This window comes from Salvelinus sp. IW2-2015, linkage group LG35 (assembly GCF_002910315.2).
Source record: "Salvelinus sp. IW2-2015 linkage group LG35, ASM291031v2, whole genome shotgun sequence".
In the NCBI taxonomy this organism is placed as follows: Eukaryota; Metazoa; Chordata; class Actinopteri; order Salmoniformes; family Salmonidae; genus Salvelinus; species Salvelinus sp. IW2-2015.
In genome coordinates, this window is record NC_036874.1 from 1,036,991 (window position 1) to 1,064,754 (window position 27,764).

At 45.4% G+C, this 27,764-nt stretch overlaps 1 protein-coding gene and 1 non-coding gene across 2 annotated transcripts in view; both read left to right on the forward strand.

Moving 5' to 3' along the window:
• Positions 1 to 4,246: 4,246 nt before the first annotated feature.
• LOC111958600 (zinc finger protein 585A) overlaps positions 4,247 to 27,764 on the forward strand; it is a 29,273-nt gene continuing 5,755 nt past the window's right edge. Inside the window, exons 1-4 of the mRNA XM_070437297.1 lie at positions 4,247 to 4,613; positions 8,032 to 8,411; positions 8,519 to 8,594; positions 8,838 to 10,219. Of these exons, the coding sequence (XP_070293398.1) occupies positions 8,064 to 8,411; positions 8,519 to 8,594; positions 8,838 to 10,219 (1,806 nt within the window). The 5' untranslated portion in view covers positions 4,247 to 4,613; positions 8,032 to 8,063. The remainder of the gene's footprint in view (positions 4,614 to 8,031; positions 8,412 to 8,518; positions 8,595 to 8,837; positions 10,220 to 27,764) is intronic.
• Positions 11,083 to 27,741, forward strand: LOC111958794 (uncharacterized). The gene is made up of 3 exons (XR_011474877.1): positions 11,083 to 11,338; positions 24,374 to 27,036; positions 27,175 to 27,741. It is a non-coding gene; the product is annotated as an uncharacterized protein (transcript).

The window sequence follows — 27,764 nt, forward strand, 5'->3', positions numbered from 1 at the left end:
TAGGGCACTGCAGTTGGCTTTATGCCTCACGGATGATGCTCTGGCCTGTTTGATAGCCCCGAGGACAGACGTGATTATGGTACTTTAGTGGGAGCACTGAGGAGGCGCTATGGACAGTGTGTACAGCCCAGGCTACTGCGCTCCGAACTGAGTAATAGACGCAGGCAGCCTGGAGAGCCTCTACGGGTGCTAGCTAATGACATTGAGAGCCTCTCTCAGCGGGCATATGCTCACATGCCCCCCTCCGTGCAGAGCGAGCTAGCACGGGACCAGTTCATACAGGCGCTCTCTCCTACGGAGCTGCGCATACAGACCCAGTTGGCTCATCCTGAGTCATTGCAGATAGCCTTGGAGATGGCTTTGGAGAGGGAGCTGGTGTGGGCTGGGGCTTCAGCTGGGGCTTAGGTGGGGGTGCAGGGAGACAGACCCTCTGTGCAAGCTGGGGGGCAGAGCAGCACGGAGCCGGAAAAGCCTGAATAGGTGGCTGAAATGACAGAACTCATTCGTGCTGTGTCGCTACAGGCGGCACGAAACACACGCCCTGGTCCCAGGGTCTGCTGGGGTTGTGGCCAGCCAGGCCATCTGCGCCGGGATTGCCCCATGTCCTCCAGTGCTCAGGGAAACGGCTCGGGGTCCGCATAGACCAGGTAGTGCGGACCCCTGGCTTTCTATTCCAACCACCATCTTCTTCAGGAGGAGCCCACCGGCACAGACGGGGAAGCAAGGCTCCACTTCCCCCAGAAGCAGACGAGGGCAAGCGGATGGAGCCTGTTGTTGTGGTGGGCCGGACCTGTGTTGGGGACTTTTGTCATGTCCCTGTCACTGTGGAGGGGGTGCCCTGCTCTGCCCTGGTGGACACTGGGTCCACAGTAACCCTGGTGAGGCCAGATATTGTGCCAGGTTGGACTCAGTGTGAGCCCACAACTGTGCAGCTCCGCACAGTCACAGGTGAGCTGGCACCCATGAAAGGGAATAATGACTCTGACAGTAGGGGGCAGGTCTGTGCGTCATCCTGTGTGGGTGGCGGCTGTGCAGGACCCTTGTATACTGGGGTTGGACTTTCTTAGGAGCACAGGCTGCCAGTTAGACCTAAATGGGGGCACACAACAGTATGCACTGAACTTCTAGGCAGGGCCGGAAGTCACACGATGCCCCCCCTACCCCTCCCCCTAATGTCACATTCACTCAACCCAACAACAAACCCTTTACTCCAACAGTTAAAGCAGAAGAGACTCATGGCTGCCCCCCCCCTCCCCCACATCTGTGTGTGACTTTTCCCAGCCCCTCCTCGTCACCTACGGTGCGTGTTACATTCCCAGCTACGCCGAGTGGGTGAATCGCCTGCTCTGCTACGACAGGTACAAGAACAACCCTGTGAGCCCGGGCTGCGCCCCCCCAGCCCAGCTACCTCAGATGGGAGAGGAGAGGACACTGTCTGCACTGAGGGAGATATGGGGGAGGAACTGTGTTGGTCTTGACCCCGAGCAGCAGGAACGGTTGTGGCAGTTGCTGTTTGAATTCAGAGACAGCTTTGCGCTGAGTGAGGAAGAGGTGGGTCAGACTCATCTGGTGCAGCATGAGATCGACACAGGTGATGCTCGACCCATCAAGATGCGTCCCCGCCGTATCCCGCTGGCTCGCCAGGAGGCGGCAGACCAGGCTGTGTTGGAGATGCAGCGGGCAGACTTCATCGAGCCCTCAGACAGCCTCTGGGCGGCGCCAGTCATCATGGTTCCGAATAAGGGGGGCAAGCTGAGGTTCTGTACGGACTACAGGCGGCTGAATGAGGTAACCAGGAAGGACTCATACCCCATACCACGTATCGATGAGTCGCTGGACCTGGTTAGGGGGTCCTCCTGGTTCTCCTCACTAGACCTCCGCAGTGGCTACTGGCAGGTGCCCCTCTCCCCAGAGGCCAGAGCCAAAACTGCGTTCTCCACTAACAGAGGACACTGGCAGTTCAAGGTCCTGTGCTTCGGCCTGTGCAACACTCCAGCTACTTTTGAGCGTTTGATGGACAGGGTGCTGGATGGCATCCCCCGACAGCCGTGTCTGGTATACCTCGATGACATCCTGGCCCATGGCAGCTCCTTCCAGTCAGCCCTGGTGGCGCTACGGCGTGTGCTGGAGAGGGTGGCTGCCGCCGGTCTGAAGCTCCACCCCTAGAAGTGCCACTTCATGAGGAGAGAGGTGTCCTTCTTGGGCCACCGAGTGGGGAAGGAGGGGATCAGCACCATGGAGGACAAGGTGGGGGCTGTCCGAGACTGGCCCACCCCCACCGACCAGCGTCAGCTGAAGAGCTTCCTGGGCCTGGCCTCGTACTACAGGAGGTTTGTACGGGGCTTCTCAAGCGTTGCTGCTCCCCTGAACCGCCTGCTGCCGAAGGACAAGGCTTTCACTTGGACAGTGGAGTGTGAGGAGGCCTTCAACACCCTCAAACGTGCACTGATCGAGGCCCCCGTGCTCGCCCCCCRTGACCTCACCTTGCCCTTTATCCTGGACACAGATGCGAGCAATGTGGGCATGGGTGGGGTGCTGGCCCAGGGGGGGCCAGAGGTGGAGAGAGTGGTGGCGTACTTCAGCAAAACATTTGACAAACTTGAGCGCCGCTACTGTGTCACCCGGTGGGAGCTCTTGGCTGTTGTGGCTTCCGTCAAACACTTCAAGTACTACCTGGGTGGCCTGCCCTTTACTGTAAGGACTGACCACTCTGCTCTCCAGTGGCTCATGTCTTTCAGAGAGCCAGAGGGGCAGGTGGCACGCTGGTTGGAGGAGCTTCAGCTGTATGACTTCACAGTGGTGCACAGGTCAGGGGCACGCCACTCCAACGCCGACGCCATGTCCCGTCGGCCCTGTACTGCAGACGGCTGCCGCCACTGTGAGCGGAGAGAGGGACGGGAGAGAGAGCTGTGTGCAGAGGAGGGGATCTGTGCCACAGTGTGTCGGGCGAGCGGGCCTGTCTGCTGTGAGCTGCAGACTGTCGACGTGGCTGAATGGGGGCAGCAGCAGGGACGGGACACAGACCTACAGCCAGTGCTACAGTGGGTAGAGGCGCAGGTGAGGCCACCATGGGAAGAGGTGACAGCGCTCTCACTCGCGACCAAAGGGTTGTGGTCAAAGTTTGAGAGACTGCGGCTGGCTGATGGCGTGGCTACAGAGGGCATGGAAGGAGTCAGCTACGGGAGAGAGAGAGGTGGCAGGTGGTGTGTCCAAAAGCATTGCGGGAGGCTGTGCTCCAGAGTACTCATGGGGGGGTGGGGACTGGACACTTTGGGGTCACAAAAACACTGTGCCGCGTCCGTCAGGGCTTTTACTGGGAGCAGCACACAGAGGGTTGTGGAGGACTTTGCCGCGCTGTGACAACTGCACAGCGAGAAAGGGCCCTCCAGGCCACTTTCATGCTCAGCTCCAACAGTTCCCAGTGGGGCTCCCATGGAGAGGGTGGGAGTGGATGTAGTTGGGCCGTTCCCCACACAGACAGTGGAAACCGCTGGTGCTCACGGCCATGGACTATTCACAAAATGGCCCGAGGCTATGCTCTGCCTGACCAGGAGGCAGAGACCATCGTCGACGCCCTGACAGCGGGGATGTTCAGCAGGTTTTTTAAGATGCGGAGTCCATCCACAGCGACCAAGGCGAAACTTGAGTCCCGTGTGTTCGCACCATGTGAGAGGCTGGGTATGCAAGACCCGCACTACTCCTCTCCATCCATCAAAGTGATGGATGGAGCATTGGAAGTTAAGACCAGATTTAGCCATTGTTCTTTCTCTTACATCTGGCTTTCACAAGAGAAGGTCACGGTTGGTTTGTGGGGTATCTTTCATTTATTTGGCGTGGGCTACGGCCAAACAGTAGCCTGTGTAAAGTTGGGTTAATAAACCGTCAATTCGTAAACTCAATCCTCTGTCTGGACAATTGTTCCTTTATGATCTAGTCAGGTCATTACAGTATGTAGCGAACGACAGAGCAGCGGAAGAATTTAGTGCAAGTCATCAGGCTCATTRTTGTTATACTTCAGTGGCCAGGCTAGACCACTGGGCTTCTTCTCATATTCGGTGTGAAGTGGGAAATCCAACCGGATGCTTCAGATTTATACATCCGGTAAAACATCTGGTTCTATGGATTTCCACTAGTTACCAAAGCCACAAATTCAAAATTGGTTTCGACATAAGGTTAGCAGTGTGGTTAAGGTTTAAACCCACATTTTTGAGAAATTGTAGAAATAGGTTCGTGTGGCTCAGTTGGTAGAGCATGGCGCTTGTAACGTCAGGGTTGTGCATTCGATTCCCACGGGGGAACGGTACAAAAATGTATCCATTCACTACGATATATGAGTGTCTGCTAAATGAGGTAGAATGTAAAAAAGAGGCGGGGTTTATGACTTTGTGGCTGTTGTAACTAGTGACGACCTTGTTCTATCTGTGGTGGAACGTTGTGGACATCGACCAGAAAGTGCAGCTTTTTATGGCGTCAATAAAGGACTGCGAAGCTGTGTGCCATTTTCATTGAGAATTTACAAGATACAAACTAATTGGCATTTGCTGTGTTGTTCTCATTTACAAAGACTCGGCTACTAGCAGCTCAAAACAGTAGCTAGCTAGTTGGCTGCAACAGTAAGTAGAGTTTGCTGCCTGTATTATAATCCTATAACGAGCTATGCTTTTGTCTGAGCGGGTTGGGAGCAACATGAATGCTAATGTCATATTGAAGGGTTAGCTGACAACGTCACGAAAACGATGCTTCAATGGGGCAGAACTCCATGTGTTGTGATTCTGGATGACCAACTAGCTAACAACAACAATGACTAGAAGCTGCAGTGTGGGGAATCGTTTCATATCGTTTTATCCGTTTCTTGATACCATGTCGTTTTTTGAAGGGTTTTAACTGTTGCCACGTCATCTATGCTATTTATATGGCTAAATTCCGCTAACTAGCTAACCAACAACTGTAACGATGTATTTGAGAGACAAGTTCTCATTTTGCAAATGTATTTATGTATTCAATAGACATTGGAGACGAAATATAGTTTACATGTTATCAACAATTTAAGACAACCCCGTCTGTTTTGCCCTAGTTGTGTTCGCATCGGTTTTGTTGCTAAACAACCAACCCGTCTATAGGCCAATTATTACTGGTAGGTTGTCTGTTAGAAACGTATGCAGTTACATTTATTGTTCATACAGACTTGTGGTTTCTTCAATTACCCGATTTAGCATCGAAGAGCATCGAAGAGCCCCCGCGATATGCAACTGTTCAGGGAAGTCAGGAACCAATACACGCAGTCAGTCAGGAAAGCAAAGGCCAGCTTTTTCAAGCAGAAATTTGCATCCTGTAGCTCTAACTCCAAAAAGTTCTGGGATACTGTAAAGTCCATGGAAAACAAGAGCACCTCCTCCCAGCTGCCCACTGCACTGAGGCTAGGTAACACGGTCACCACTGATAAGTCCGTGATAATCGAAAACTTCAACAAACATTTCTCAATGGCTGGCCATGCCTTCCTCCTGGCGACTCCAACCTTGGCCAACAGCCCCCCCCCCGCTGCTACTCGCCCAACCTCCAGCTTCTCCTTACCCATACCAGATAGCAATGTTCTGAAAGAGCTGGAAAGACCCATACAAATCAGCTGGGCTTGACAATCTGGACCCCTATTTCTGAACTGTCCGCCGCCATTGTCGCACCCCTATTACCAGCCTGTTCAACCTCTCCTTCGTATCATCTGAATCCAAGGATTGGAAAGCTGCCGCGGAGAGGGGGAGACACCCTGGACCCAAACTGTTACAGACATATCATCCTGCCTGCCTATCTAAGGTCTTCGAAACAAGTCAACAACAGATCACTGACCATCTCGAATCCCACCGTACCTTCTTCCGCTGTGCAATCCGGTTTCCGAGCCGGTCACGGGTGCACCTCAGCCACGCTCAAGGTACTAAACGATATCATAACCCCATCGATAAAAGACATTACTGTGCAGCCGTCTTCATCACCTGGCAAGGCTTTCGACTCTGTCAATCACCAATTCTTATCGGCAGACTCAGTAGCCTCGGTTTTTCTAATGACTGCCTCTGCGTTCACCAACTACTTTGCAGACAGATTCAGTGTGTCAAATCGGAGGGCATGTTGTCCGGTCCTCTGGCAGTCTCTATGGGGGTACACAGGGTTCAATTCTCGGGCCGACTCTTTTCTCTGTATACATCAATGATGTTGCTCTTGCTGCGGGCGATTCCCTGATCCACCTTCGCAGACGACACCATTCTGTATACTTCCGGCCTTCCTTGGACACTGTGCTATCTAACCTCCAAACGAGCTTCAATGCCATACAACACTCCTTCCGTGGCCTCCAACTGCTCTTAAACGCTAGTAAACCAATGCATGCTTTTCAACCGTTCGCTGCCTGCACCCGCACGCCCGACTAGCATCACCACCCTGGACGGTTCGACCTAGAAGTATGTGACTCTATAAGTACCTAGGTGTCTGGCTAGACTGCAAACTCTCCTTCCAGACTCATATCAAACATCTTCAATCCAAAATCAAATCTAGAGTCGGCTTCTATTCCGCAACAAAGCCTCCTTCACTCACGCCGCCAAACTTACCCTAGTAAAACTGACTATCCTACCGATCCTCGACTTCGGCGATGTCATCTACAAATAGCTTCCAATACTCTACTCAGCAAACTGGATGCAGTTTATCACAGTGCCATCCGTTTGTTACTAAAGCACCTTATACACCCACCACTGCGACCTGTATGCCCTAGTCGGCTGGCCCTCGCTACATGTTCGTCGTCAGACCCACTGGCTCCAGGTCATCTACAAGGCTATGCTAGGTAAAGTGCCGCCTTATCTCAGTTCACTGGTCACGATGGCTACACCCACCCGTAGCACGCGCTCCAGCAGGTGTATCTCACTGATCATCCTAAAGCCAAAACCTCATTTGGACGCCTTTCCTTCCAGTTCTCTGCTGCCTGCGACTGGAACGAATTGCAAAAATCTCTGAAGTTGGAGACTTTTATCTCCCTCAACAACTTTAAAAATCTGCTATCCGAGCAGCTAACCGATCGCTGCAGCTGTACATAGTCCATCTGTAAACTACCCACCCAATTTACCTACCTCACCCCCATACTGCTTTTATTTATTTACTTTTCTGCTCTTTTGCACACCAGTATCTCTTCTTGCACATGATCATCTGATGATTTATCACTCCAGTGTTAATCTGCTAAATTGTAATTATTTGATTTATTGCCTACCTCATGCCTTTTGCACACATTGTATATAGATTCTCTTTTTTTTTCTACCATGTTATTGACTTGTTTATTGTTTACTCCATGTGTAACTCTGTGTTGTTGTCTGTTCACACTGCTATGCTTTATCTTGGCCAGGTCGCAGTTGCAAATGAGAACTTGTTCTCAACTAGCCTACCTGGTTAAATAAAGGTGAAATAAAAAAATTAAAATTTGTCAAATCAATTTGGATTGGTCACATACACATGGTTAGCAGATGTTATTGCGAGTGTAGCGAAATGCTTGTGCTTCTGGTTCCGACAGTGCAGCTATATCTAACAATTACAAAACAAAAGCCTAATACCCACACATCTAACTAAAGGAATGGAATAAGAATGTATAAAGATATGGGTGAGCAATGTCAAAGCGGCATAGGCTAAGATGCAATAGATATGAGATGAGTAATGCAAGATATGTAAACATTATTAAAGTGACTAATGTTCCATTTATTAAAGTGGCCAATGATTTCAAGTCTGTATATAGGCAGCAGCCTCTCTGTGCTAGTGATGGCTGTTTAACAGTCTGATGGCCTTGAGATGGAAGCTGTTTTTCAGTCTCGGTCTCAGCTTTGATACACCTGTACTGACCTCGCCTTCTGGATGATAGCGGGGTGAACAGGCAGTGGCTCGGGTGGTTGTTGTCCTTGATGATCTTTTTGGCCTTCCTGTGACTTATGTTGCATGGTTTATTAATATGATCACTGCTTGGTATAGCTCTCTAAGGGTGATGCTCAATAAAACCTGTTCTTTTCCCCACAGAATTCAAATGAAGAAGCACTCCAGTCAACAAGATGAAGAACAAACCTGGGAAAAAGCAACACAACAAAACCAAGAGGACTAAACACCATCGAGACCCCATCAAAACAGAGTGTGGAACACAGTCAGATGATGTTTACTGCAATAGAGAAGAACCAGACATTAGCCAATCACCCTACATTACTAAAGGGGTTTGTATCAGCTCCATCCAAATCAAAGAGGAACCAACAGACTTTGAACAGCAGGGAATGGGAGAGGAACCAAACCGTTCTGTTCCTTCCTTCCAGAAGAAGCACATCAAACATCAAAATACATCCAATCCAATGARCGGATGTAGCAAGATATCATMGAGTCCTGTGGTGACYCTAACAAGATTGTCTAATGTAAGAAGAGTTAGTGGTCTTTCCCAACATGTGACAGTAACTAGACAATAATATTTASACTTTTGGTTYATGCYTACTGTGGTTTCTTCATTTTTCTAATCCATAAGGTAGTGGTTAAGACACTTCTGCGAGACACTAAYGTGTGTTTGGTGAAGGAGGAAAACTCAGACGAGACAGATGGAGGTAGGGCATAGTTCATACATCCTGTCCACCCTCAACACTGCATTTGAAATGGATGATGGGATTACTTGAACATTAATTTACCAAACTTTGAAATGAATTTTCAGCAAAGATATTTACTCAAACATTTTATTGTTGAATGAGGAAATGTAAGTAATCACAACTATGTTCTGTTTCCTCTCTCCTCCCATCGCTCTCTTCTCACTCTTTCTACCATCCTTCCACTGCTCTGTCCCTCTCCCCCAGTCTCTTCTCCTCAATTTTTTTCTTGTCCACACTGCACCATCTCCTTCACTGACTGTTACTTCCTGGAGAACCACATGAAGACCAAACACCAGAAGCAGTACGTGGCCATGCTGAAAAGCCATGTCTCAACAAGTAAAACCGTGTATGCCCCCACACACAGCTGTCCCCACTGTAGCTGCATGTTCCATACCCCACGACAGCTACACGTCCACATCTGTCAGGCCCACCCCTCTCCCTCTCTAAGGAAACTCCACCCCTGCCCCTATTGTGACCGCAGCTTCCAGTACATAGCCAGACTGCATACTCACTGCAAGGTTTGGCACAAAATGGCTGTTACTTTCATCGATGGATACCTCAGTTGCGCTGACTGTGGAAAGAGCTTCAAGAATTGCTGGGGACTGGGACCTCACCAGTGTTACAAACCTGAGGACACTAAGCCTGAGGATGGCCCTGTCTGTGTGAACATCGGCATGCCATGCTCAGAGTGTGGCAAAAGCTGCTCTAGTCCTCAGAATCTGCGCATTCACATGCGCACACACKCCGGCGAGAAGCCCTACGTCTGCAAGGAGTGTGGCAAGAGCTTCTCAGAAGCCAGCAGTCATTGCAAACACATGATGATACACTCAGGGGTCAAGCCATTCAAATGCCAAGACTGCGGAAAGGATTTTGCCCGGATGTGGCACCTCCGAGTTCACATGACCGTTCACTCTGGCGAGAAGCCTTTATCCTGCCCCAAATGTGACAGGCGGTTTGCATACAGTTATTCTTTGAAGCTTCACCTGCGCACACACTCAGGGGAGAGACCTTTCAAATGTACTGTGTGTGGTAAAGACTTTGCGGACAAAGGTTATCTGAAGACGCATCTGAAGATCCACAACAATGAAAGGAACTACCATTGTGGGGTTTGTGGGCTGAAGTTCATAAACAGTGCTGCGTTGAAAACCCACCAGCGCACACACACTGGGGAGAGGCCTTTCCATTGCACAGTGTGTGACAAGACATTTTTCCGACATGAACACCTGAAGAACCACCAGCGCACTCACACAGGTGAGAGACCATACGTCTGTTCTGAGTGCAGCAAGAGCTTTGCTCAATCTGGAGATCTCACAAAACACATACGCACCCACACTGGAGAGAAGCCGTATGAATGTTCTGTCTGCCACGGCTGCTATACCTCTTCAGGGGATRTGGGCAAACACATGAGGATCCACAATAACTCACGGCCATATCACTGCCAGGAGTGTGACAAAAGCTTCCGCATGGTCGGTCACCTTAAAACTCACATGAGGACCCACACTGGGGAGAGACCGTACTCCTGCCACCGCTGCCATCGTACTTTTGCTCGCGCCCACCACCTCTCTGGTCACCTGCCTAGATGTTGCTGAATGATTAGATTATTTAAATACAGTCAACTCTTTTACTCTTGTTGTAGTTATTTAATAAAGGAACAGTGATGTACAGAAGATGGTTTTATGCCCGACTTTGTTGTGTTAATAACAATAAATGGTAATGTCAAAAAAAGGCTGCTATGTTCTGTGAAAGATGGCATGCCTGTTGTGTGGTTCTGGTGTTTTTTGTATGTTTTCTTTGAGCTGAAATAAGAGTCATATCACATACATTTCAGTCTCCCAGTATTCTATTGGTAAACCATCATTGGCCTGCACTGGCTGGTTTTGATATTACAGTAAGTCGTTTATTTCATATTACAATATGAAAGCTTTTGAAGAGGATTAATTCAACAATTTAGTCTTATTTGTTTCTGAAATCCCAGATCTAGGGCAACATTGTTAGTGTGGGAGTCAACCTGTCTTCCTATGGAGAATCAGGACAGTGAATGAAAGGGTATGCTCTATCTTCTTTACAACAGGTGCTTTAGCCGTACAGGAACTATCTACTTGCTATTACAATGACCACAATTCGTCCTTGATTAATAAGATTAGAGTTCAGAACTGGCATAGCTACAAAAAATTGCTGATACAAAACTGATACTTTTGGCGAAAATTTGTATTTATTTAAGAATACACACCAATCAACAGCCTCTAATTTTTTCCATATAATCGAGGGGCCATTGTTTGATTGGTCAGGTACCGTGACGTTTTAACTGCAGAAAAGCAAAGCTAGTCTATTATGTTGACAAGATAATCAAGTGACCGGTCTAGCAACGGAAATACATGTCCACCCTCAATGAAGGAAGACAGGCGGGACCATTCTAGCSAATGAGAGGGCAGATAAACTTGGGCACTAAGTCGTTTTTCTCCTAGCTGCCGCAATGCCACGTGCAACCACTTATATCCGTACATTTGTAACAACCTAAACATTACGAAACTTATATTTGATTAAAAAAAGCCTCACGTAATTCGACACTCTCATAGACCTCCATACAACAACAAAACATTTATCTCGCGGACAGATTTTAACGAGAGTAAAGCCTCTCGCTTCGCCTCTTCCTCTGTAAGGAAACGCATAATTCTTCCGGAGTAGCGAAACTTTATTTTCTATTCGTGAGTATTTGTACGAGAAACATAAACTTGTTCCTCTCATGGTTAATATATTTACAATCAGTATTTGGTGGGTGATATCTAGTCGTCAAAAGTAGTAAAGTAGCTTACATTATCTGCTATCTAGCTAATCTTGCTAGCTAACGTTAGCCAGGCGAAGAGAGTCCATTTCTGACCCAGAAAGATATGCAACCTAGCTAACTTAACTAACCTCCCAATGATAACGTAAAAATGTATGATGTTTTCAAATGCTCTCCTCTGTATGTTAAACCTATGATTTGAGACAGTACAGAAACAACGGTGCTACTGTCTTTGATAGTAGTATGTCCAGGTGACCGTTGTTGTAGAGACCCACAGTAAAGGTGTCATAACACCAATAGAACCTAGCGGTCAAACTGCGAAATGGTTCAAATCGTTTTTCCACCATATATTTTTCCCATAGAGAATTGTAGAAACACTTAAAATAAGGGATGTTTCGTGGAAGCTTACCCTGGCATGACGTTTTGATAACCATGTAAATCTCTTTTGGACAAGGTGACTTTTATCAATATATTCAGCTCTATTTACTATCAGATCCAAAAATTGCTAATTAGCATCAAAGTAGATATGCAAGACTACACATTTCATTTTGGAGGGGGTGYATATATTGGTAAAAGTCACCTTGTCCTAGAGAGATTCACATGGTTATCAAAACGTCATGCCAGGGTAAATTTACACGAAACAAAGCCCATATTTGAAGTTACTATAATCCCCGATGGGGAAAAATGTATGGTGGAAAAACAATTGGAACCATTTCCTTGTTTGACTGCTAGGTTTTATGGGTATTATGACTCGTACTGTGATGATAATTTTGTGCAATTAAGGTATGTCGAAGACAAAACCCTAAGTCTGTTTACTAAGGCAGAATTGTGTTTCCACCAGCCTAGTATTTTATTGACTCTGTAGTATCTACAGTTGAAGTCAGAAGTTTACATACACCAGCCAAATACATTTAAACTCAGTTTTTCACAATTCCTGACATTTAATCCTAGTAAAAATTCGCTGTCATAGGTCAGTTATGATCACCACTTTATTTTAAGAATGTGAAACGTCAGAATAATAGTAGAGAGAATTATTTATTTCAGCTTTCATTTCTTTCATCACATTCCCAGTGGGTCAGAAGTTTATATACACTCAGTTAGTATTTGGTAGCATTGCCTTTACATTGTTTAACTTGGGTCAAACGTTTCGGGTAGCCTTCCACAAGCTTCCCACAATAAGTTGGGTGAATTTTGGCCCATTCCTCCTGACAGAGCTGGTGTAACTGAGTCAGGTTTGTTGGCCTCCTTGCTCGCACACACTTTTTCAGTTCTGCCCACAAATTGTCTATGGGATTGAGGTCAGGGCTTTGTGATGGCCACTCCAATACCTTGACTTTGTTGTCCTTAAGCCATTTTGCCACAACTTTGTAAGTATGCTTGGGGTCATTGTCCATTTTTCTTTCTCACCTTTATTTAACCAGGTAGGCAAGTTGAGAACAAGTTCTCATTTACAATTGCGACCTGGCCAAGATAAAGCAAAGCAGTTCGACACATACAACAACACAGAGTGTACACATGGAGTAAAACAAACATACAGTCAATAATACAGTTGAAAAATAAGTCTATATACAATGTGAGCAAATGAGGTGAGATAATTGAGGTAAAGGCAAAAAAAAGGCCATGGTGGCGTAGTAAGTACAATATAGCAAGTAAAACACTGGAATGGTAGATTTGCAGTGGAAGAATGTGCAAAGTACAGATAGAAATAATGGGGTGCCAAGGAGATAAATAAATACAGTAGAGGGAGGTATAGTTGTTTGGGCTAAATTATAGATGGGCTATGTACAGGTGCAGTAATCTGTGAGCTGCTCTGACAGCTGGTGCTTAACCTCTCTTGGATACGTGAGACGTTAGCGTCCCACGTCTTCAACAGCCAGTGAAACTGCTGGGCGCCAAGTACAGAAATACTCATTATAAAAATTCAGAAAACAAAACATATTTTACTTAGGTTTAAAGATGAACTTCTTGTGAATCCAACCACGGTGTCAGATTTAAAAAATGCTTTACCTCAAAAGCATACCTTACGATTATTTGAGAACATAGCCCAGCAGACAAATCATTACAAACAGTAACCAGCCAAGTAGAAGAGTTACACAAGTAGAAATAGAGATAAAATTAATCCCTTACATTTGATGATCTTCATATGGTTGCACTCAGCAGAKATTCATTTACTCAATCAATGTTCCTTTTGTTCGATAAAGTCTCTTTATATCCAAAAACCTCAGTTTTGTTCGCGCGTTTTCTTCAGTAATCCACAGGCTCAAACGCAGTAAAAACAGGCAGACAAAAAAAATACAAATTGTATCCGTAAAGTTCATAGAAACATGATGTTTATATTCAAAAGGCAAAATCCTTTCCGCAGTCTTGGCATTTGAATGGCTTGACCCCTGAGTGTATCATCATGTGTTTGCAATTCAATCCTCAGGTTGTTTTTAGCCTAAATAATCGATACTATTTCAACCGGACAATAACGTCGTCAATATAAAATGTAAACAAGAAAGGCACTCTCTCGGTCGAGCGCATGAAAAAGCTCTGTGACACTTTAGGGTCCACTCATTCAGACTGCTCTTACTTCCTCATTTTTCAGAATACAAGCCTGAAACAATTTCTAAAGACTGTTGACATCTAGTGGAAGGCATAGGAACTGCAATTTGAGTCCTAAGTCAATGGATACTGTAATGGCATTGAATAGAAAACTACAAAAACAAAAATAAACTACTTCCCGAATTGATTTTTCTCGGGTTTTTGCCTACCAAATCAGTTCTGTTATATTCACAGACACTATTTTAACAGTTTTGGAAACTTTAGAGTGTTTTCTATCCAAATCTACCAGTTATATGCATATCATATCTTCTGGGCCCGAGAAGCAGGCAGTTTAATTTGGGCATGCTACCCTAGAGAAGTTAAAGCTAGTGAGGGAGATAAGTGTTTCCAGTTTCAGAGATTTTTGTAGTTCGTTCCAGTCATTGGCAGCAGAGAACTGGAAGGAGAGGCGGCCAAAGAAGAATTGTTTGGAAGGGTGGACCAGAGAGACTATACCTGGCTGGGCGCGTGCTACAGGTGGGGTGCTGCTATGTGTGGACCAGCGAGCTGAGATAAGGGGGACTTTACCGTAGCAGGGTCTTGTAGATGACCTGGAGCCAGTGGGCTTGGAGCACGAGTATGAAGCGAGGGCCAGCCAACGAGAGCGGTACAGGTCGGCAGATGGTGGGTAGTATATGGGGCTTTGGTGACAAAACAGATGGCACTGTGACTAGACTGCATCCAATTATTGAGTAGTGGATTTGGAGGCTATTTTGTAAATGACAAATGGAGTTTTACACAGGTATGTTTGGCAGGCATGAGTAACGATGCTTTGCTGCGAAATAGGAAAGCCAATCTCTAAGATTTAACTTTGTATTGGAGAATGTGATGTGAGTCTGGAAGGAGGTTTACAGCTAAACCAGACACCGTAGGTGTATGTGAGTTCGCAATAATATTCTAAAGCTCAGAAGTCCGTCACAGAGTAGAGGAGTTGGACGGCGCGGGGCAAGGTGCGGGCAGCGATCGCGTTGAAGAGCATGCATTTAGTTTTACTTGTATTTAAGAGCAATTTGCAGCCACGGAAGGAGAGTTGTATGGCATTTTATTGTTTTATTTTTTTACCTTTTATTTAACCAGGAAGGGGCTCACTTGAGATTTAAACCGTCTTGTCTAGAGCTCGCTGGCCAAGATAGGCAGCACCAAGTCATTACAAAAATTACAGACAGACAACATGAAAACTACAAGTAATCTAGTAAAAAACCATTGAATTCACAAAGAGTATAACACATATCAAAAAACAGGGCAATATTAAAACATTGACAGGTCAGGGAATCAGCCTCAAAATCCTTCATCAGTGATTTAAAAACACCAATCGGGAAAGTTTCTTCCAGTTTAAAATTAATTTGTAAGGTGTTCCAGAGACAATGGCGCAGAGATACTCAAAAGACCTTTTACAAAATTCAGTTCGGACATTTGGAACAGTTAGCAGATAAAGTCTAGCGAACGAAGAGAGTACCCACCACATTCTGAACAATAAAAATGCCCAAATAAAAAGGTAGTAAAACCCAAAATGGCTTTGTAAATAAAATAGTATTACCAGTGACTGAGCCTACGAGTGACTAGAGAAGGCCAGCCAACCGCTGATATAAAGTGCAGTGGTGGCGTAAGGGTTTTGCAGTTTAAAAAAATCTCCAAAGTGCCATGGCCAGAAGTATACAGAATGGTGCGTCTCTGCGTAGAGAGTGATCAGAGACTCACCAGCAGGCAAGAGTGGACATCATTGATGTATACAGAGAAGAGAGTCGGTCCAAGAATTGAACCCTGTGGCACCCCATGAGACTGCCAGAGGCCCGGAACACAGGCCCTCCGATTTGACACACTGAACTCTATCAGAGAATTAGTTGGTGTACCAGGCGAGGCAATCATTTGAGGAAGCCAAGGCTATCGAGTTCTGCCGATGAGGATGTGGTGATTGACAGAGTCGAAAGCCTTGGCCAGGTCAATGAATACGGCTGCACAGTATTGTTTTCTTATCGATGGCGCGTTAAGATATCGTTTATTTGCAACCAAGCTTTAACTTCCTGGACTGATGTCTTGAGATATTGCTTCAATATATCCACATAATTTTTCCATCCTCATGATGCTATCTCTTTTGTGAAAGTGCACCAGTCCCTACTGCAGCCAAGCACCCCCACAACATGATGCTGCCACCCCCGTGCTTCACGGTTGGATGGTGTTCTTCGGCTTGTAAGCCTCCCCCTTTTTCCTCCAAATATAACAATGGTCATTTTGCCAAACGGTTCAATTTTTGTTTTCATCAGACCAGAGACATTTCTCCAAAAAAGTACGATCTTTGTCCCCATGTGCAGTTGCAAAACCGTAGTCTGGCTTTTTTATGGCGGTTTTTGAGCAGTGGCTCCTTCCTCGCTGAGCGGCCTTTCAGGTTATGTCGATATAGGACTCGTTTTACTGTGGATATAGTACTTTTGTACCGTGTTTTCCTCCAGCATCTTCAAATCAAAGTTTTTGTCATGTGCACCGACTATAACAGGTGTTAGACCTTACAGTGAAATGCTTACTTATAGGCTCTAACCAATAGTGCAAAAAAGGCATGAGGTGAACAATAGGTAAGTAAAGAAATAAAACAACAGTTAAAAGACAGGCTATATACAGTAGCGAGGCTATAAAAGTAGCGAGGCTACATACAGACACCGGTTAGTCAGGCTGACTGAGGTAGTATATACATGTAGATATGGTTAAAGTGACTATGCATATATGATGAACAGAGAGTAGCAGTAGCGTAAAAGAGGGGTTGGTGGGTGGCGGATGGCGGGACATAATGCAGYTAGATAGCCCGGTTAGCCAATGTGCGGGAGCACTGGTTGGTCGGCCCAATTGAGGTAGTATGTACATGAATGTTTAGTTAAAGTGACTATGCATATATGATAAACAGAGAGTAGCAGCAGCGTAAAAGAGGGGTTGAGGGGCACACAATGCAAATAGTCCGGGTAGCCATTTGATTACCTGTTCAGGAGTCTTATGGCTTGGGGGTAAAAACTGTTGAGAATTATTTTTGTCCAGGACTTGGTACTCCTGTACCGCTTGCCATGCGGTAGTAGAGAGAACAGTCTGTCTATGACTGGGGTGGCTGGGGTCTTTGACCATTTTTAGGGCCTTCCTCTGACACCGCCTGGTGTAGAGATCCTAGATGGCAGGCAGCTTAGCCCCAGTGATGTACTGGGCCGTACGCACCACCCTCCGTAGTGCCTTGCGGTCAGAGGCCGAGCAATTGCCATACCAGGCAGTGATGCAACCAGTCAGGATGCTCTCAATGTTGCAGCTGTAGAACCTTTTGAGGATCTCAGGACCCATGCCAAATATTTGTAGTTTCCTGAGGGGGAATAGGCTTTGTCGTGCCCCCTTCACGACTGTCTTGGTGTGTTTGGACCATTCTAGTTTGTTGTTGATGTGGACACCAAGGAACTTGAAGCTTTCAACCTGCTCCACTACAGCCCCGTCGATGAGAATGGGGGCGTGCTTGGTCCTCCTGTTCCTGTAGTCCACAATCATCTCCTTAGTCTTGGTTACGTTGAGGGATAGGTTGTTATTCTGGCACCACCCGGCCAGTTCTCTGACCTCCTCCCTCCCTATAGGCGTCTCGTCGTTGTCGGTGATCAGGCTTACCACTGTTCACATCTGTAAACTTAATGATGGTGTTGAAGTAATGCCTGGACACGCAGTCGTGAGTTAACAGGGAGTACAGGAGGGGACTGAGCACGCACCCCTGGGGAGCTCCAGTGTTGAGGATCAGCATGGCAGATGTGTTGCTACCTCCCTCACCACCTGGGGGCGGCCCGTCAGGAAGTCCAGGATCAAGTTGCAGAGGGAGGTGTTTAGTCCCAGGATCCTTAGCTTAGTGATGAGCTTTGAGGGCACTATGGTGTTGAATGCTGAGCTGTAGTCAATGAATAGCATTCTCACATAAGTGTTCATTTTGTCCTGGTGGGTTAGGGCAGTGTGGAGTGCAATAGAGATGGCATCATCTGTGGATCTGTTTGGGCGGTATGCAAATTGGAGTGGGTCTAGCGTTCTGGGATAATGGTGTTGATGTGAGCCATTACCAACCTTTCAAAGCACTCCATGGCTACGGATGTGAGTGCTACGGATCTGTAGTCATTTAGGCAGGTTGCCTTTGTGTTCTTGGGCACATGGACTATGGTGGTCTGCTTGAAACATGTTGGTATTACAGACTCAATCAGGGACATGTTGAAAATGTCAGTGAAGACACCTGCCAGCTGGTCAGCACATGCCCGGAGCACACGTCCTGGTAATCCGTCTGGCCCCGCAGCCTTGTGTATGTTGACCTATTTAAACGTCTTACTCACGTCGGCTACGGAGAGCATGATCACACAGTTGTCCGGAACAGCTGATGCTCTCATGCATGCCTCAGTGTTGCTTGCCTCGAAGCGAGCATAGAAGTGATTTAGCTCGTCTGGTAGGCTCGTGTTACTGGGCAGCTCGCGGCTGTGCTTCCCTTTTGTAGTATGTAACAGTTTGCAAGCCCTGCCACATAAGACGAGCGTCYGAGCCGGTGTAGTATGATTCAATGTTAGCCTGTATTGACGCTTTGCCTGTTTGGTGGTTCGTCGCAGGGCATAGCAGGATTTCTTATAAGCTTCTGGGTTAGAGTCCCGCACCTTGAAAGCGGTAGCTCTACCATTTAGCTCAGTGCGAATGTTGCCTGTTATCCATGGCTTCTGGTTGGGGTATGTACGTACAYTCACTGTGGGGACGACGTCCTCGATGCACTTATTGATAAAGCCAGTAACTGATGTGGTGTACTCCTCAATGCCATCAGAAGAATCCCGGAACATGTTCCAGTCTGTGATAGCAAAACAGTCCTGTAGTTTAGCATCTGCTTCATCTGACCACTTTTTTATAGACTGAGTCACTGGTGTTTCCTGCTATAATTTTTGCTTGTAAGCAGGAATCAGGAGGATAGAGTTGTGGTCGGATTTACCAAATGGAGGGCGAGGGAGAGCGTTGTACGCGTCTCTGTGTGTGGAGTACAGGTGATCTAGATTTTTTCCCCCTCTGGATGCACATTTAACATGTTGATAGAAATTTGGTAGAACTGATTTAAGTTTCCCTGCATTAAAGTCCCCAGCCACTAGGAGCACCGCCTCTGGGTGAGCAGTTTCCTGTTTGCTTATTTCCTTATACTGACTGACTGTGGTCTTAGTGCCAGCATCTGTCTGTGGTGGTAAATAAACAGCCACGAAAAGTATAGCTGAAAACTTTCTAGGCAAGTGGTGTGGCCTGCAATTTATCACAATATACTCTACTTCAGGCGAGCAAAATCTAGAGACTTCCTTAGATTTCGTGCACCAGCTGTTGTTTACAAATACGCACAGACCACCCCCACCCCCTTGTCTTACCAGAGTGTGCTGTTCTATCTTGCCGGTGCAGCCAGCGAATATCCCTCTAGCTGAATATCCATGTCGTTATTCAGCCACGATTCCGTGAAACATACTATATTACAGTTTTTGATGTCCCGTTGGTAGGGTATTCGTCTAATTTATTGTCCAATGATTGCACGTTGGCGAGTAGTATTGACAGTAATGGCAGCTTTCCCACTTGCCTTCTCCGGGTCCTGACCAGGCATCCAGCTCTTTGTCCTCTGTACCTGCGTCGCAAATAACGGGGATGTCAGCCCTGTGGGGTGTTTGGAGAATGTCTTGTGCGTCCTCCTTGTTGTAGAAAAAAGCTTAGTCTAATCCGAGGTGAGTGATCACTGTCCTGATATCCAGAAGCTCTTTTTGCCGTAAGATAGGGTTGCAGAAACATTATGTACAAAATAAGTTACAAATAACGCGAAAGGTCCTTTGTTGTTCTGGGATTGATTTGTACTTTGGTGCGAAAAGTGCGTTCATCTCTAGGAGACAGAACACGTCTCCTTCCTGAGCAGTGTGACAACTGCATGGTCCCATGGTGTTTATACTTGCGTACTATTGTTTGTTCAGATGAACGTGGTACCTTCAGGCATTTAGAAATTGCCCCCAAGGATGAACCAGACTTGTGGAGGTCCACAATTTTTTTTCTGAGGTCTTGGCTGATTTCTTTTGATTTTCCCATGATGTCAAGCAAAGAGGCACTGAGTTTGAAGGTAGGCCTTGAAATACATCCACAGGTACACCTCAAATTGACTCATTATGTCAATTAACCTTTCAGGAGCTTCTAAAGCCATGACATAATTATCTGGAATTTTCCAAGCTGTTTAAAGGCACAGTCAACTCAGTGTATGTAAACTTCTGACCCACTGGAATTGTGATACAGTGATATAATCTGTCTGTAAACAATTGTTGGAAAAATGACTTATGTCATGCACAAAGTAGATGTCCTAACCGACTTGCCAAAACTATAGTTTGTTAACAAGAAATTTGTGGAGTGGTTGAAAAACTAGTTTTAATCACTCCAACCTAAGTGTATGTAAACTTCCCGACTTCAACTGTATCTTGCTAGCCCTTGACCATGACTCTCAGTTCAGTTCCATTCCATTACACCTGAGCTATATATATATATATATACACACACACACACACACACACACACACACACACACACACACACAGTGTCTTCAGAAAGTATTCATACCCCTTAACTTATTCCACATTTATTGTGTTACAGCCTGAATTCAAAATTGATTAAATATTTTTTTTCTCCCTCACCCATCTACACACAATAGCTTAGAATGACATAGTGAAAATGTGTTTTTAGAAATGTTTGTAAATGTATTGAAAATTAACAACAGAAATATAATTTACATAAATATTCACTTCCCTGAGTCAATAGTTTGTAGATGCACCTTTGGCTGTGATTACAGCTGTGAGTAATTTTTGGTAAGTCTCTGAGAGCTTTGCATACCTGGATTGTACAATATTTGCCCATTATTCTTAAAGGTTTTCAAGCTCTGTCATGTTGATTGTTTATCATTGTTAGACAGCCATTTTCAAGTCTTGCCATAGATTTTCAAAACTAACTAGGCCACTCTGGAACATTAAATGTCGTCTTGGTAGGAAACTCCAGTGTAGATTAGGCCTTGTGTTTTAGGTTATTGTCCCGCTGAAAGATACATTTGGCTCCTAATGTCTGTTAGAAAGCAGTCTGAACCAGGTTCTCCTCTAGGATTTTGCCTGTGCTTATAGCTGTATTCTGTTTATAATCCCCCCAAAACTCCCTACTCCTTGCAGATGACAAGCATGCCCARAACATGATGCAGCCACCACCACCATGCTTGAAAATATGAAGAGTGGTACTCAGTGATGTTGGATATGTCCCAAACATAAACTCAGCAAAAAAAGAAACGTCCTCACTGTCAARTGTGTTTATTTCAGCAAACTTAACATGTGTAAATATTTGTATGAACATAAGATTCAACAACTGAGACATAAACTGAACAAGTGCCACAGACATGTGACTAACAGAAATGGAATAATATGTCCCTGAACAAAGAGGCAGGTCAAAATCAAAAGTAACAGTCAGTATCTGGTGTGGACACCAGCTGCGTTAAGTACTGCAGTGCATCTCCTCCTCATGGACTGCACCAGATTTGCCAGTTCTTGCTGTGAAATGTTACCCCACTCTTCCACCAAGGCACCTGCAAGTTCCCTGACATTTCTGTGGGGAATGGCCCTAGCCCTCACCCTCCGATCCGACAGGTCCCAGATGTGCTCAAAGAGATTGAGATCCGAGCTCTTCGCTGGCCATGGCAGAACGCTGACATTCCTGTCTTGCAGGAAATCATGCACAGAACCAGCAGTATGGCTGGTGGCATTGTCATGCTGGAGGGTCATGTTAGGATGAGCCTGCAGGAAGGGTACCACATGAGGTAGGAGGATGTCTTCCCTGTAACGCACAGCATTGAGATTGCCTGCAATGACAACAAGCTCAAGCTGTGACACACCGCCCCAGACCATGACGGACCCTCCACCTCCAAATCGATCCCGCTCCAGAGTACCGGCCTCGGCGTAACGCTCATTCCTTTGACGATAAACGCAAATCCGACCATCACCCCTGGTGAGACAAAACTGTGACCCGTCAGTGAAGAGCACATTTTTCCAGTCCTGTCTGGTCCAGTGATGGTGGGTTTGTGCCCATAGGCAACATTGTTGCCGGTGATGTCTGGTGAGGACCAGCCTTACAACAGGCCTACAAGCCCTCAGTCCAGCCTCTCTCAGCCTATTGCGGACAATCTGAGCACTGATGGAGGGATTGTGCGTTCCTGGTGTAACTCAGGCAGTTGTTGTTGCCATCCTGTACCTGTCCCGCAGGTGTGATGTTCGGATGTACCAATCCTGTGCAGGTGTTGTTACACATGGTCTGCCACTTCGAGGATGATCAGCTGTCCGTCCTGTCTCCCTGTTGCGCTGTCTTAGGCGTCTCACAGTACGGACATTGCAATTTATTTCCCTGGCCACATCTGCAGTCCTCATGCCTCCTTGCAGCATGCCTAAGGCACGTTCACGCAGATGAGCAGGGACCCTGGGCATCTTTCTTTTGGTGTTTTTCAGAGTCAGTAGAAAGACCTCTTTAGTGTCCTAAGTTTTCATAACTGTGACCTTAATTGCCTACCATCTGTAAGCTGTTAGTGTCTTAATGACTGTTCCACAAGTGCATGTTCATTAATTGTTTATGGTTAATTGAAAAAGCATGGGAAGCAGTGTTTGAACCCTTTACAATGAAGATCTGTGAAGTTATTTGGATTTTTACGAATTATCTTTGAAAGACAGGGTCCTGAAAAAGGGATGTTTCTTTTTTTAAATAAAAAAAAACAAACATTTTATGACAGAGCCTGGGAGCAAACCCAGAGACTCTGGTGGCGCAGCTAGCACTGCGATGCAGTGCCCTAGACCACTGCGCCACCCGGGAGGCTGGATGTTTCTTTTTTTGCTGAGTTTATAATGCTATCTATTCAGGACAAGAAGTATATTTCTTTGTCATATTTTTTTTGCAGTATTACTTAAGTATTACTTGCAAACAGGGTGCATGTTTTGGAATATTTTTAATCTGTACAGGCTTCATTCCTTTCACTCTGTCATTTAGGTTAGTATTGTGGAGTAACTACAATGTTGTTGATCCATCCATTAAACTCAGTAGCTGTTTTAAAGTCATTGGCCTCATGGTGAAATCCCTGAGCAGCTTCCTTCCTCTCTGACAACTGAGTTTGGAAGGACGCCTGAATCTTTGTATTGACTGGGTGTATTGATACACCTTCCAAAGCCTAATTAATAACTTCACCATGCTCAAAGGGATATTCAGCATCAACTTTTTTTTATTTTTACACATCTACCAATTGGTGCCCTTCTTTGCGAGGCATTGGAAAACCTTGCTGGTCGCCCTTCTTTGCGAGGCATTGGAAAACCTTGCTGGTCGTTGTGGTTGAATCTGTGCTTGAAATTCATTACTCGATTGAGGGACCTTACAGGCAACTGTATGTGTGGGGTACAGAGATGGAGTAGTTATTCAAAAATCATGTTAACTACTATTGTTGAACACGGAATGAGTCCATGCAACTTATGTGATTTGTTAAGCACATAAGTTTTAAATTAATACTTTAAATCTACCAAACAAAGTCCACTTTGACATTATGATTACACAATTACACGATTACACAATCTCAATTGAATCAATAAAAAATGTAGTCTATCACAACAAAATGTGGAATAGGTAAAGGAGTGTGAGTACTTTCTGAATGCACTGTGTATGGCTCTGCATTACACATTAAAATAGTAATTGGACTAAGGTGTCTTCTGTAGTGGGTAGTTTTTGTTAAGAGCAGTGACGCTCGGCCTGAACATTTTGACACGCATCACTTGCGGTACGGTTTTGGAAGCATAAGGACCTTCTCTTTCATATTGGCAAGATATCATTTTCAAAAAACCAAAGGTTAAATTGATACACACCTTTTTTATAGGGTTAGTGTTCCCCACACGGCCATATTTCCATGTTACAGCGCTTGTTTACGAAAGACAGTCGACTACCTGTGCTAATTAGCTTACAGTAAGTGTATATTTTGCATTTGTGAACTTATTTTGATGTGAGATGAAAGTAGAGGGATTTATGTTTCTAGAACCGTACCGCAATTAAGAATCTATTCACGTTTATGAGTATTTGGCTGTTTTGAATTCCAGAGCCAATTCGCCCTTTAAACAACATGTAAGGTCCATGGACTAAGGAGTAACGTCGCTTGCTAGCTATTTATTCACCCATCGATTAGCTATGTAAAAATGCATGTTGTAACCAAATGCTCTCCTTAGTATGTACCAGCCTGTTTGTTTTACTTTGTGGTGTTGGATAAGATGATTGTCATGATGATTCCTGACCTGGTGTCTCTGCAAGGGTGATGTTTATTCAAATCAAGTCTTTTTTTTCGCAGAATGCAAATGAAGAGGAAGGTGTAGACAATAACCAATCGACAAGATTAAGATCAAACCTGGGAAAAAGCAACGCAATAAAACCAAGATGACTAGAAGTCATCGTGACCACATCAAAACGGATTGTGAAACACAGTCAGATGATGTTGACTCCAGTAGAGAAGATTCAGACATTGGCCAAGCCCACTCTCTCAGCAGTAATGGGTTTACTTTCAACATCATCCAAATCAAAGAGGAGGAAACAGACTTTGAAGTGCATGAAACAAGTGAGGAACATAACGGAATCAGATCAAATTGTCACTTGGATTCTAGAGCACTCCACCAGGATTCTGGAACCATCAAAACCAAGACCGAAACAGATTCTGTTTACATTAGCCAAGGAACGACGGAAATTAAGACTGAGCATGATTCTGAAATCAGAGTGGTTAAGACAGAAATGAAAGTGTACGCCCCCTCACACAGCTGCCCCCACTGCAGTTGCATGTTCCACACACCACAGCAGCTACTTGTCCACACCTGCCAGGTCGCGAATTCTGACAACATTGTGGATTTTTTGTTGAAGACCCCATTTCATTCTTTGGAGTCCACAGAAAGGGTGCGAATTAAAACCGAGGGTCGACCTCTGCCTGAAATCAAGTACATAAGGAAGGATGACAAAGTGAGGAGGGCGTTCAATACCAACTGGTATAAAAAGTATCAATGGCTAACAGGTAGTCTTTCATCAAGCCGCTTGTATTGCTGGCCTTGTCTGCTCTTTGGAACTTTTGAGCCTTGGGCTAAAGGGGGGTTCAGTGACCTAAAGAACATTGACCGTTCAGCTAAACGGCATGACGAAAGCCGGGAGCATCTCAACTCCTACGCGAAACTCAAGCTTTTGGGACAGCCGAGCCATCGTGCCAATCACTCACTCAATGAAGGCCTGCGTATTCAAGCTGCGCAACACAATGAGAAGGTCCGAAGAAACAGGGATGTTCTCAAACGCCTCATTGACAGCATTGCATACTTAGGCATGCAAGAGTTGGCTTTTAGGGGACACGATGAGACGGAAAGTTCCGCTAACAAAGGCAACTACAGGGAATTGGCAGAGGTAATCGCGCGGTATGATGCTTTACTTGCTCAGCATATGGAATCTTCAACTGTGTTCACTGGAATGTCAAGAACAATTCAGAACGACTTGATAACTGCTATCGCATCATCAATTAGAAGTGAGATTAAAAGCGAGGTTGACGCTGCTCCATTTTTCTCATGGCAAATGGATGAAACTACAGACCATTCGCAGTTGTCTGTCATTGTCAGGTATGTGGATGATCGGGGGTGCGTCCAGGAGCGTTTCTTGGGCTACTTTGATGTGTCAGCTGGGCGAGATGCACAGTCTGTGTTTGATCTAGTGAATTCGGAGATGTCAGAGTTTAACTTTGTGGAGAAACTAGTCGCTCAAACATATGATGGCGCTGCTGTAATGGCTTCTGATTTAAATAGTCTGCAAGCAAAAGTAAGAGCTGTAGCGCCGAGCGCCACCTTTGTGCATTGCTATGCACATCCCCTCAACTCCGTATTAAGCCAGAGCGTGAAGTCCATGCCCAAGACCAAGGTTTTCTTTGCCACACTGGGTGGCTTCGCAACTTTTTTTTGTAAGTCCACCAATAGAATGCTGCTAGAAAAGGCTGCTTGTGCAAGTTTGCCAAAAAACGCACCAACGCATTGGAATTTCACGTCCAGAGTAGTTAACACGGTGGCAAAAAACTTTGAGCATCTGTTGGACACATTCACAAGTATCACAGAGCATCCTAAAATGGATGATGACACGATTTTTGATGCAAATGGTTTCAAGACACAGTTGGAAGATTTTCATTTTATTTTTTTACTTCTCACTTTTGAATATATATTTGCTTGCACAGATGTGGTTTTTGACAGTGTGCAACAGAATGCCATGGATGTAGAATTTTGTAAGAGGAGGATTGAGAATKTTWTACTCAAGATAGAGGAGCACAAATCTGAAGAAGAATTTAGTGCTATATATCAGAAGGCTTCGAACATGACAGATGATCCAGAGTTGARGCACAGAAGGAAGCYYAGGCAGYGCACTCAGGATGTAARGCAGACGTACAAATCACTGTACGATTCAATCCATGACAACATCAAGACACAAATAGCACAGAGGTTCCAAAGCCTGGACAGCAGGAGATACATGGAGTTGTTAGATGATGAGAAATTTGAGTCATTCCGGAGTGAATTCCCTACAAATGCAATGGAAAGCCTGTCCCAGGGCTATGGCCGTTTTTTTAACATGGAAAAACTGAAAAATGAGCTGCAAGTGTTCTACTGTGGAGAGGAGCTTCAAGGGAACAGTCGAAAACTGTGTGACAGAATCTTGCATTTCAAGGGGTGTGGTTTGAATGAAGTGATGCCTGAGGTGTACCGGCTCATGTGCCTAGTTGCAACTATAGGGGCAACATCAGCGGGCGTGGAGAGCAGATTCTCTCGTCTGAAGAGGCTGAAAAGCTACACAAGGAACACCATGGGACAAGAGCGACTCAAGAACCTGGCAATCCTATCCATAGAAAGGAGGATTCTTAAATCATTGCAGAAGAATCCTCACTGGTATGAGAGGGTCATTGACCAGTTTGCCAACCAGACTATGAGAAGAATGGACTTTATATTCAAGGTAACATGAATTTTAAAAAATGTTTAAATTGTGCTCTGTTTTTTTTATTGCATCCATATGTGTAATAGATTGTATATTTATGTATATAGTATTTTTTTCCCGGCCCAACTGTGTTTTGAATTGGTTTGTTTCCAACAGTGATTGAGACCAGATGGTGGAAACTCCCTGAACTACTGAGAGGGAGTAAAAGGTCCCATGAATGCAGTAATGTATTAAAAGCAGCGTGTAGCTCCTGTTTGTAAGCATGTGCACATGTCCACAACCTCTCATTCTTCCTCTGGAGAACTCAACCCTTCTCATGCACTGCAGACAGCGTTCACTAAAGCTATCAGTGTCATAGAAAGATGTCAGTTTGTTTGACCTCTGCTGCTGCTGCTACTAAAGAACATTAAAATTTAAACTATTTTGCTGAATGCCTGTTTTCCTTTTCTAGTTTATATGCCTTTTGGACCCTGCACCCAAAGACTTATTTGAACTCTTGAGTTGAGCATGCCAATTCTTGATTTTGTGTTGTATTTTATAGTTATTATGGATCCCCATTAGCTACTCTTCCTGGAGTCCAGCAAAATTAAGGCAGTTATAAAAATGTTTGTAGTTGATTAACAAGGGAAAAGTGATGCACAGATGATGGTTGTATATGCCCGACTTACTGCCTGGGGATGACAAAAGTGACAATGATTGCTGTGAATAAAGTATGTGAAAGAGGACATGTTTGGTAATTGCACATT